We start from the raw sequence: 12,148 nt of genomic DNA, 5'->3' as shown, positions 1-12,148 counted from the left end.
CTTTTTTTTTTAATTTTTTTTTGGTTTATTTTTATTTATTTATTTGAGAGTGACAGACAGAGAAAGAGGCAGAGAGAGAGAGAGAGAGAGAATGGGCGCGCCAGGGCTTCCAGCCGCTGCAGACGAATTCCAGACGCATGCGCCCCCTTGTGCATCTGGCAAACGTGGGTCCTGGGGAATCGATCCTCGAACCAGGGTCCTTAGGCTTCACAGGCAAGCGCTTAACCGCTAAACCATCTCTCCAGCCCTTGAGATATCTTTTTAAAATATTTTATTTAGCCGGGCGTGGTGGCGCACGTCTTTAATCCCAGCACTCGGGAGGCAGAGGTAGGAGGATCACCATGAGTTCAAGGCCACCCTGAGACTACATAGTTAATTCCAGGTCAGCCTGGACCAGGGTGAGACCCTACCTCGAAAAACCAAAAAAAAAAAAAAATTATTTATTTACTTATTTACTAGAGTAGGAGGGGGAGAGAGAGAGAATAGGCATGCCAGGGTGTCCAGCCACTGAACATAAACTTCAGAATCATGTGCCAACTTATGTATCTGGCTTATGGGAGTCTTGGGGAATCAAACATCAATATTTGGGGTTTGCAGGCAAGTGCCTTAACTGCTAAGCCATGTCTCTCTCCCTAAAAATATTTTTGTTTATCATTAATTTTTCAAGAAGAAAGAGAAAGAAAGGAAGGGGAAATAGAGAATGAATATGACATTCCAGATATGCCTGCCACTGTAAATAAACTCCAGGTGCATGTGCCACTTTGTGCATCTTGCTTTTCATGGATACTGGGGAATTGAACCCAGGCTGGCAGGTTTTGCAAGCAAGCAACTTTAAAAAATTTTTTTTGGACTTCCGGTTAAGATGGTGGTGTAGGTACCACGCCAAAGCAGCCGGAGGGGTGGGGTGGGGGAAGACCAAAAAAATTCAGCAAAATACACACTTTTACTAAAAAGTGAGGTGTATAGGAAATTGAAGCAGCAGCGGAGAAGTAGGAGAGATCCAGAGCATCCAGAGCCCACACAGGCCGTCAAAAGCGGCCCCGGCAGATCCGCCAACCACTGCGGTGGTGGTGGCGCAGCAGAAAGCCGCCAGGCTCGGCTCCAGCCGCAGGAAAAGCCAGGTGCCGGAGCTTCCCCTCACACCGTGCTCTCCGCAACTCAGGACACGTGAGGGGAGAGCGGCAGTGAGCAGCGGAGGAGCAGACTGCGAGGTAGAAGAACACGTGGAGCAGCGAGAGAACTGGAGCAGCTGCGGCTCCCTCCCCTCCCCCACCGCCTGAGCCCAGCTCCAGCGAACAGAGCAGCGGCCCGGGACCCAGCCACGCCAACATGAGCTGACAGCAGGACCCAAGCAGGAGCAGAGTCCGGCAGCAACATCAGGGGCTCCGGCACCGGTAACAGAGGCCCCAGCAGTAGCAGACCCAGGAGTGGCAACCACAGCAGTCCCAGCAGCAGCAGGTTCAGCAACAGCAGTGGCTCCAGAAGTGGCAGCTACAGCAGCAGCAGCAGCAGCAGAGGCGGCAGCAGTGGTGGACCCAGCAGCAGCAGCTTCAGCTGCTGACAGACCCAGCAGAGGCAGCTTTAACAGCAGCAGGTCCAGCAGCGGGGGTGCTGATCTGCAGGGCCACAGTTGCCAGGCTTGGTTTGCCCTGCAGGAAAAGCCAGTGCCCAGCTCCAGAAATCAGAACAGCAGTCTGACGACCCAGGCAGCAACTTGACTGAGACCAAACTCATCCAAGGTAACTGGGTTTGCACCAGGGAAGGGTCTCACTTGGTCACAAGCTGACTTGGATCCCTCAATAGACCAGAAATCTTAACCTCTATGTTGATAGAGGATCTGGTTGTTATAATAACTACTCTGGCATACATACTTGGGGCTGTTTTTGATTGAATGGGTACAGTGTTTAGTTAACTTTTAGAATCTACCTGTATTTTATTCCACTCAGTCTACTTGAATACCCCCATAGCAGGGAAACTCAACCCCTAGGAGCACCTTTGTAGATACTCTCAGAGTCTTAAGAGCCACATCTAACACCTTAAGCTCCTACCCTGAAAATATATAACATCAAATCAATTGATACAGCTAAGAATACCCAGCTAGCTAGAAAATCCAAGCATTAACTTAATCCAAGATGCAAAAATATATACATTATAACACAAGAAACACTAAAAAGCAAGACGATATAAATCCACCTAAAAGTATTAATGCATCAGAAATGACCTCCAGTGAGAATGAGTTAGAAGAAATGCCTGAGAAAGATTTCAAAAGAATGATTGTAAATATGTTCAAAGAAGTCAAAGAACAAATCAAAGGAGTCAAAGAGGAACTTAAAGAGGAAATCAAAGGAATCAAAGAAGATGCAGGACACCAATTTCTTTGAAACTCCATTCTCCATCATATCCCCTCCCCATCTCAATCAGTCTCTCTTTTATTTTGATGTCATGATCTTTTCCTCCTCTTACGATGGTCTTGTGTAGGTAGTATCAGGCACTGTGAGGTCACAGAAATCCAGGCCATTTTGTGTCTGTGGAAAGCACATTATAAGGAGTCCTATCCTTCCTTTGGCTCTTACATTCTTTCCTCCAACTCTTCCGCATTAGACCCTGAGCCTTGGAAGGTGTGATAGAGATATTGCAGTGCTGAGCACTCCTCCGTCACTTCTTCTCAGCACCCTGATGCCTTCTGAGTCATCCCAAGGTCACTGCCATCTGAAAAGAGAAGATTTTCTACCAAAAGTGAGAGTAGCATTAATATAAGGGTATGAACATTAATAGAAGTGCTTACAGTTTGATAAGCATAGTATATACATTTAGCCAGGCAGCAGCAGACGTTACACCTCTAGAGCTCATGACTACCCCTGTTTTAAGTTTTCAATATCAGGGATGTATTCCCTCCCATGGAGTGGGCCTCCAGCCCAATTAGAGGGCAGTCAGTTTCCACCATGTCAGATGTGCCACTATTGTACCCATTGGCTAAAAATTGTTTTAAAACTTTTTTATTTTTATTTATTTATTTGAGCGAGAAAGGCAGAGAGAGTGAGAGAGAGAATGGGAATGCCAGGGCCTCCCACCTCTGCAAACGAACTCCAGATGCATGTGCCCCTTGTGCATCTGGCTTATGTGGGTTCTGGTGAATAAAACGAGGGTCCTTAGGCTAAACAGGCAAAGGCCTTAACTACTAAGCCATTTTCCCAGCACCTAAATATTTTATTAATTATTTATATCAGAGAGAAAGGAGAGATAGAGGCACATGGACAATGTGAACACCAGGGCCTCCACCCACAGCAAACAAACTCCATATGCATCCTCCACCTTATGCATCTGGCTTATGTGGGTTCTGGGGAATTGAATCTAGGCACTTTGGCTTTGAGGACAAGCACCTTAACTGCTAAGCCATCCCTCCAGACAAGCAAGCATCTTTTAACTGCTGAGCCATATCTCTAGCCCAGTTTGTGAGATATCTTATGAGCACTCGACAGTCCGGGACAGGAGGATCTTGATAGTTGACCAGGTCACAATCGAATAAACATAACAGACAAAATAAGACAAGACAAAACAAAACACAACCAATATCTCATGACTATGTATTGCAGCACCCACTTGTCAGCTTTTCAGAGACAAGGCAGCAGTTGGTATTCCAGTCTGCCCATGAGAATGCCCATCTAATGGACCTAACTCCATCATTTGAACACTTGAGGCCAAACAGGACAAAGTGACATCAACGCATCCATGTCTGTTGTACTTTTCCTTTAAGTGTGTGGAGATGACATGGAGCCAAGAAACCTCACATGGGTGTCAGAGTTTGTCTTCCTGGGGCTCTCACAGACTCAGGAGCTCCAGCCTTTCTTGTTTCTGGTGTTCTTGTTTGTCTACACCACCACTGTTGTGGGAAACCTCCTCATCATAGTCACGGTGACCTCAGACTCCCAGCTCCACACCCCCATGTACTTCCTGCTCCGCAACCTGGCTGTCCTAGACCTCTGCTTCTCCTCGGTCACTGCCCCCAAGATGCTGGTGGACTTCCTCTCGGACAAGAAGACCATCTCCTACCGGGGCTGCCTGGCTCAGGTGTTCTTCTTCCACTTCCTGGGAGGGGCCATGGTGTTCTTCCTGTCGGTGATGGCCTATGACCGCCTGGTGGCCATCTCCAGGCCCCTCCACTACGTCACCATCATGAACACTCAGCTCTGTATGTTACTAGTGGTGATGGCATGGACTGGTGGCTTCATCCATTCCATTGTTCAGCTGTCTCTGATGCTTCCGCTGCCTTATTGTGGCCCCAACATCCTGGATAACTTCTACTGCGATGTCCCCCAAGTGCTGAGGCTCGCCTGCACTGACACCTCCCTGCTGGAGTTCCTCATGATCTCCAACAGCGGCATGCTGGATGTCATCTGGTTCCTCCTCCTTCTCATCTCCTACACTGTCATCCTGGTGATGCTGAGGTCCCACCCAGGGCAGGCGAGGAGGAAGGCGGCATCCACCTGCACCACCCACGTCATCGTTGTGTCTATGATCTTCATTCCCAGCATTTACCTGTATGCCCGCCCCTTCACTCCCTTCCCTATGGACAAGGCTGTGTCCATCAGCCACACTGTCATGACCCCCATGCTCAACCCCATGATCTACACCCTCAGGAACAAGGAGATGCAGGCAGCCATGAAGAGATTAGCCAAGCGCTTAGCGATTTGCAACAGGGAATGAACTTTACATAGGTTGACCCGAAATCTCTCTGTACTTGTGATATCCCAGGCAAAAAGTAGGGGAAAGTCCTTCTGAAGTACGAAGAAGAAACTAATGTCATGACAGCTGATTCCTGTGTCAGGTGCTGTGTTAAGCACTTTTGCACTCTTTATGCAACCTACAGGGGATCTGTTATCATTGGCATTTTTTTTTTTTTTTTTTTTGGCTTTTCGAGGTACTGTCTCAGTCTAGCCCAGGCTGACCTGAAATTCACTTTAGTCTCAGGGTGGCCTCGAGCTAATGATGATCCCCCTACCTCTGCCTCCCGAGTGCTGGGACTAAAGGTGTGCACTACCATGCCTGGCCTAGGATCTGTTAGTTTGTATTAGGCAGTTTTGCAAATAGGACAGCTCAAGGTGACTAGCACATGATTCTGCTGACTCCACGTTTGGAGGCACAGGATACGGATGACGTGATGAACCCAGATTCTGCCACGACCACAAGGGGACACCTAGAAAGCTCCTCGTCAGTGGACGCGTGTCTGTGGGGAATGGCTGTCAGCTTCATCTTAACTCTGGGACAGACGCTGTCTTGCTGCTGGCTGCCTTTCTGCTTCTTTCCTCACTGTGGTCTAAGTTGTAACACTGGCATGATGACTTTCCCCCCTTGTTCTGATTCTTTTTCTACTAGATACTTCTTAGATATTCTTCAAGCCATGGCGCTTACCTGCTACGGTTTGAATGAGTCCCCTAGAAATTCATGTGCTGGTAACTTAATCCCTGGATTCATATATTAACAGTATTTGGAGGAGGGGCACTGGGGAAGTACTAAAGGTCATAATGGCAAAATTTCCAGGACATTGGTTGTTGGGCTCCTTCCCGCACAGGTAGTGCCGAGGAAAGGACCAGGCCTGCTGGTTCCTCCCTAGGGGTTGAGGGGATGATGAGCATTGGATGACCCAGAAACCTCTCCTGGCCACCGGAGAAAAACCACACTGAGTCGGGAGTCCTTTCGAAGCAGGAACTCACTTTATTGTTACAGGCGGGTGTTTATATAATGTTGAGAAGGAAGGTGGAGACTTTAGGGTGGGGTGAGATGTAAGGGCCAATAGCATACCACAACCTTTGAGATAATTGGTTCTGCATGAGCCGGGGACTGTAACTTCCTGTGCGGAAGTGGCAAGCCAGAGGCCATTTGGCCCCCTGCTGAGTCATAGCTGGGCAGATGTAGTTAGGCTCAGGAAGTTCCACTAGGCCTCACGTCTGGGCCTCTCAAGGCCCAACATCTCCCCCTTTTGTTTTTGTAAGAGCATTAGTCACCATGGCCCCTGTCTTAGGTTGTCCCCCTCTGGGGATCTTACCCATCATTGGTCACATGGAGGGCAGAGGAGGTGGCAGTGGGTCATCTGAGGAACTTAATTCCTGAGTTGCCAGCCCATGATAATGTATTTTGGCCTGATGAAGTTTTATTGTCTCCAGCCCCTGGTGAATAAATTGTGTAATTTTGTTAATTACACAAGGCCCGACAGTGAGGAGAAGGAGAAGGAGGAGAAGGAGGGGGAGGGGGCCAGGTAGAGGGAGGAGGTAGGGTAAGAAGTCATGTAAGCCCGACCGCAGCAGTTTGTCCTGGGGGTCCCGTCGCCTCCTCTCCAAGTCTTCCTGGGGCTTCTTAATCTTGTCCTGGATGATTCCCGATTTATTGGCGTTAAAGCAGCATTTTTTCCTGTAAAAACAAACATACGCCTCCCTTTTCGGCCATTAGTAGGTCTAGTCCTCTCCTGTTTTGTAGGACTACCTTAGCCAGGGAATCTAGCTTCCAGGAATGACATCTACATCTGGGATTAAGGTGGCTGGGGCACAAAGGTCCATCCAATTGCTGGGCAGAAAGTCATAGGCCATCTCGCCTCTGCAAACATAAACCATTCCAGAAGGCAGGCAGCGTTGAGCACTAGGCTCAGTTGTGTTAAAATTACAGAAGGAAGGATGAATGTATCTTACATCTATACTGGAATTGTTAGGGGAAGGCAGGGCCCAAATGCCCAGAGGAAATATTGGGAAAAGCTGGATGGGGATGGGGAAGGTGGCTGAGCAGTTTTTTAAGGTCGTATGGACAACTGTACTGCAAGTAGCCGGAGAGGCCCAGATCAAAGGCAAAGCCAGAAATCCTCCACAAGGGAGGGAGTTATTTAATTTAGCAGGGTAAAGGACCATTTTAGGAACAGTCCTCACGGGCGGGACACTCCCTAGAGAAGTGATTGTCAGTGTCCCCTTGTTGGGACAAATATTTTAGGTCTCTTGCTGGTACCCAAATGGGTCTTTTTTCATCTTGAGGGAGGACACATCCAAACCCTCTCTCTGCTGTGAGGAGCGGATCAGGCCCTCTCCAGGCCCCAGTCAATGGGTCCCTCCATCTTACCCAGATAGAACTGTAGGTAACGGATGAGGACCAATGTTTTTGAAAAGGGGATAACTGTTTATTTTCTTTAGAAAAGTTTAAAATGTTTAGGGTAAATAATGCCTTTTTTAGTTGGTCATGTGGGGGTAAGGATTCCCCCTTTTTTTTTTGTAATTGAGTTTTAAGAGTTTGATTATATCTTTCAACTATAGCTTGGCCCCGGGGGTTGTATGGGATGCCTGTGGAATATGAGATTTTCCAGGTCTGGAGAAAGTCTGTAAAGACCTTGCTTATGAAGTAGGGGCCATTATCTGTTTTAATTTGATCAGGCAGCCCAAGAGTGGCGAAACATTGAAGCATATGACTAATGGCATGTTTAGATTTTTTCCCGGCATGTGCTGATGCCCAGCAGGCACGGGAGAAGGTATCGACTGAAAGAAAGATATATTTAAGCTTTCCAAATGGAGAATAGTGTGTGACATTAATTTGCCAAAGATGATTAGGGCGGAGTCCTCGAGGATTGTTTCCTGTAGTTTGAAGGGGGGGTACTTGGAGGAAAGGCTGACAGGACTTACAAGTCCGGACAATTTTTTTAAGGTTCTTGACTGGTACCTGTGGAAACCTGTGCTTGAGACCTCTCCAGTTGACATGGGTCAATAAGTGGATGCGTGTAGCTTCTGTAATAGTATTACATTGAGGCATAGAAGCCATTTTATCAGCCAAATTGTTTCCTTGAGAGAGAAATCCCAGTAAGTTTTGATGACCCCTGAGATGTTGAACAAAAATGGGATTGATTCTTTGTTTGAGTAGGGAACGAGCTTGAATCATCAAAGGAGATATAGGGTTGGAGTCTAGTCTAATATGGGCCTCAACCAGGTTGGGTAATAAATTAACAACATAAAGGCTGTCAGAAAATAAGTTAAACGGCTCTTGAATAGTGTCCAAAGCTAGAATGATAGCAAATAGTTCTTTGAATTGTGCTGACCCCTCAACCTCATGGGAGACTGACTTTATGGGGATAGGGTCTTTTTTCTGTTTTAAGAGAGGGTAAATGGTTAGGGAAGCCCCCAGGCGCCCTCCATCGGTAAACACGGTAAGAAAGTCAGGGTTAGGGGCTGGAGAGATGGCTTAGTGGTTAAGTGCTTGCCTGTGAAGCCTAAGGACCCCGGTTCGAGGCTCGGTTCCCCAGGTCCCACGTTAGCCAGATGCACAAGGGGGCGCACGTGTCTGGAGTTCATTTGCAGTGGCTGGAAGCCCTGGCGCACCCATTCTCTCTCCCTCTATCTGTCTTTCTCTCTGTGTCTGTCACTGTCAAATAAATAAATAAAAAATGGATTAAAAAAAAATTAAAAAAAAAGAAAGTCAGGGTTAGGTTGAGACAGAAAAAGCCTGGAGAGCTTCCATTCTAACCTGGAGAAAGAACTCATCCATTTGTGGGGGCCATAATGGCAATCAATTTTACCTAGGAACCCCTCAAGAGCCGTAGTAACTTTGTTATTATTTTTCTGAAGCCAGGTGAAATCAGTTATTTTAAAGGGAGTGACAATAAGGTGAGGTTTTGTGCTAAACAACTGGACAGAGGTGTCTCTGCCCTTGATAATGCAATCAGCAACCTGGTTGGTTATAGAATAAACTCTGGGGATCCCACTGATTGAGAGGTGAATCCATTGGATGGGCTCACCTTCCTAGGCCAACAGTGCGGTGCATAATGTTTCCCCAGGGAATATGTAGAGGGAGATGGGCAAATTAGGATTAAACCTCTTTAAGGTCACAGTATTTATAGCCTGTTGTACCTTATAAAAATTTTGACCTGGGCTGGAGAGATGGCTTAGTGGTTAAGCGCTCGCCTGTGAAGCCTATGGACCTCGGTTTGAGGCTCGGTTCCCCAGGTCCCATGTTAGCCAGATGCACAAGGGGACACACGCGTCTGGAGTTCGTTTGCAGTGGCTGGAAGCCCTGGTGCGCCCATTCTCTCTCTCTCTCTCCCTCTATCTGTCTTTCTCTCTGTGTCTATCACTCTCAAGTAAAAAAAAAAAAAAAAAAAAAAGAACAAAAAAAAAAATTTGACCAGAGTGAAACCCTACCTGGAAAAAAACCTAAAAAAACAAACAAACAACAACAAAAAAATTTGTTGATGACAAGGAGACAAAATTACCTGAGAGGAGAAGTTAAGATCCTTTAGGAGGTCAAACAAAGGGGACAGCTCTTCAGTAGTTATAGGTATACAAAGCCTCATCCAGTTAATTTCTCCCAAGAGCTTCTGGAGTTGAGGCAAGGTGTAAGAATCCTGAATATAAAGTTGTGGTTTAACAGGTGAAACTGTATTTAGGGTAAGGGTCGAGTCCAAGATCTTAAAGGGAGGCACGGTTTGAACTTTCTCAGGAGCTACTTTAAAGCTGTGAGTATGAAGGATAGTTAGACATTGGTGGGTAAGGTCTTAGAGTGTGGAGGAATCTAGGCACCCAAGAATAATAACATCCATGTAGATATAAAACAGGGTATCGGGGAGATTGATAAGAGAAAAGAAAATGGATGACAGGTAATATTGACAAATGGGTGGGCTATTAGCCATGCCCTGAGGTAAGACAGTCCATTCAAATCTCCTATCTGGGCCACGAAAATTAATAGCGGGTACAGAGAATGCAAATTTTTCCATGTCTCCTGGATGGAGAGGGATAGAGAAGAAGCAATCTTTAATGTCAATGATAATAATATGGTATATATCGGGAATAGCTGGGATCCATGGGAGTCCCCTCTGGGGGGTTCCGAAGGGGATCATGTGTTCATTGATCTTTCTTAAATCATGTAAAAATCTCCAGGACCCATTAGGCTTTATTAATGACAAAGACAGGAGAGTTCCAGGCACTAGTGGAGGGACAGATATGTCCGGCCTCCAACTGTTGATCAATAAGTATGTGGAGGGCTGGAGAGATGGCTTAGTGGTTAAGCGCTTGCCTGTGAAGCCTAAGGACCCCGGTTCGAGGCTCAGTTCCCCAGGTCCTACGTTAGCCAGATGCACAAGGGGTGCATGCGTCTGGAGTTCATTTGCAGAGGCTGGAAGCCCTGGTGCGCCCATTCTCTCTCTCTCCCTCTATCTGTCTTTCTCTCTGTGTCTGTCGCTCTCAAATAAATAAATAATTAATTTAAAAAAAACATCAAGGATAAAAGCCCACCAAAAAATATAAATCCAAGGCTGGGTATGGTGGTGCACACCTTTAATCTCAGCACTCAGAAGGCAGAGGTAGGAAGATGGCTGTGAGTTCCAAGACACTCTGAGACTACATAGTGAATTCCAGGTCAGTATGGATTAGAGTGAGACCATATCTCAAAAAAACAAAAACAGGACTTCCAGTTAAGATGGCGGCATAGGTACCATGCCCAAGCAGCCAAGGGGGGAGAAAGACCAAAAAAACTCAGCAAAATACACACTTTTACTAAAAAGCGAGGTGTATAGGAAATTGAAACAGCAACGGAGAAGTAGGAGACCCAGAGCATCCAGAGCCCGCACAGGCTGGTAAAAGTGGCCCCAGCAGGTCCGCAGACCACGGCGGCAGTGTAGCACCAGAAAGCTACCAGGCTCAGCTTGAGCCGCAGGAAAAGCCAGGTGAGGGGAGCTTCCACTCACACCAGAGCTCTCTGCAAACTCAAGAACCGTGAAGAGAAAGCAGTAGTGAACAACGGAGGAGCAGATAACAAGGTAGAAGAACACATGGAACAGCGAGAGAACTAGAGCAGCATCGGCAGCCTCCTCTCTCCCACCACCAGCACCCACTTCCAGCAAACAGAGCAGCAGTCCCGGGACCCAGCCACTTCAACTTGAGTGGACAGCAGGACCCAAGCAGGAGCAGAGTCTGGCAGCAACATCAGCAGCTCCGGCACTGGCAACAGTGGCCCCAACAGCAGCAGATCCAGCAGCTTCAGCGGCAGCAGCGGCAGTTCCAGCAGCGGCAGCTTCAGAGGCAGCAGCGGTGGATCCAGCAGTGGCAGCTACAGCAGCAGCAGAAGTAGCGGCAGCAGCAGTGGAATATCCAGCAGCAGCAGCTTCAGCAGCAGCGGTAGCGGTTCCAGCAGTGGGGGTGCTGATCTGCAGGGCCACAGTTGCCAGGCTCAGTTTGCCCCACAGGAAAAGCCAGTGTCCAGCTCCAGAAATCAGAACAGCGGCCCAACGACCCAGCCAGCAACTTGACTGAGACCAAAATCATCCAAGGTAACTGGGATTGCACCAGGGAAGGGTCTCACTTGGTCACAAGCTGACTTGGATCCCTCAACAAAACAGAAATCTTAACCTCTTTGTTGATAGAGGATCTGGTTGTTATAATAACTATTCTTGCATAAATACTCGGTGCTGTTTTTGATTGAATGTGTACAGTGTTTAAATTTTAGAATCTACCTATATCTTATTCCACTCAGCCTACTTGAATACTCCCATAGCAGGGAAACTCAACCCCTACGAACACCTTTGTAGATACTCTGAGAATCTTAAGAGCCACACCTAACACCTTAAGCTCCTACCCTGAAAATATATAACATCAAATCAATTGACACAGCTAAGAATACCCAGCTAGCTAGAAAATCCAAGCATTAACTTAATCCAAGATGCAAAAATATATACATTATAACACAAGAAACACTAAAAAGCAAGACAATATAAATCCACATAAAAGTATTAATGCATCAGAAATGACCTCCAGTGAGAACGAGTTAGAGGAAATGCCTGAGAAAGATTTCAAAAGAATGATTGTAAATATGTTCAAAGAAGTCAAAGAACAAATCAAAGGAGTCAAAGAAGAAATCAAATGAATCAAAGAAGACGCAGGACACAATTTAATGAAATAAAGAAGGCAATACAAGACATAAATAAGGAAATAGAAATAATAAAGAAAAATCAGTCAGAATTACTAGCAATGAAGGACACAGTTAATGAAATAAAAACTCTGTAGAAAATCTCACCAGTAGAATGGATGAAGGAGAGGACAGAATATCTAAGCTAGAAGACCAGGTGGCAGATCTAATACAGTCCAACAAAGAGAAAGACAAACTAATAGAAAAGTATGAATGGGAATTTCAAGAT

The 12,148-nt window shown here is 46.6% G+C and overlaps 1 protein-coding gene across 1 annotated transcript; it reads left to right on the top strand.

The window, feature by feature from the left end:
- Positions 1-3,768: 3,768 nt before the first annotated feature.
- Positions 3,769-4,704, top strand: LOC123463484 (olfactory receptor 4D2). The gene has a single exon (XM_045159389.1). The coding sequence runs from the start codon at positions 3,769-3,771 to the stop codon at positions 4,702-4,704; it is 936 nt and encodes a 311-aa protein (XP_045015324.1).
- The last annotated feature ends 7,444 nt before the right edge of the window (positions 4,705-12,148 follow it).

The sequence above is a fragment of the Jaculus jaculus genome, chromosome 9 (assembly GCF_020740685.1).
Source record: "Jaculus jaculus isolate mJacJac1 chromosome 9, mJacJac1.mat.Y.cur, whole genome shotgun sequence".
In the NCBI taxonomy this organism is placed as follows: domain Eukaryota; kingdom Metazoa; phylum Chordata; class Mammalia; order Rodentia; family Dipodidae; genus Jaculus; species Jaculus jaculus.
This window is presented reverse-complemented; position numbering and strand designations above follow the sequence as displayed.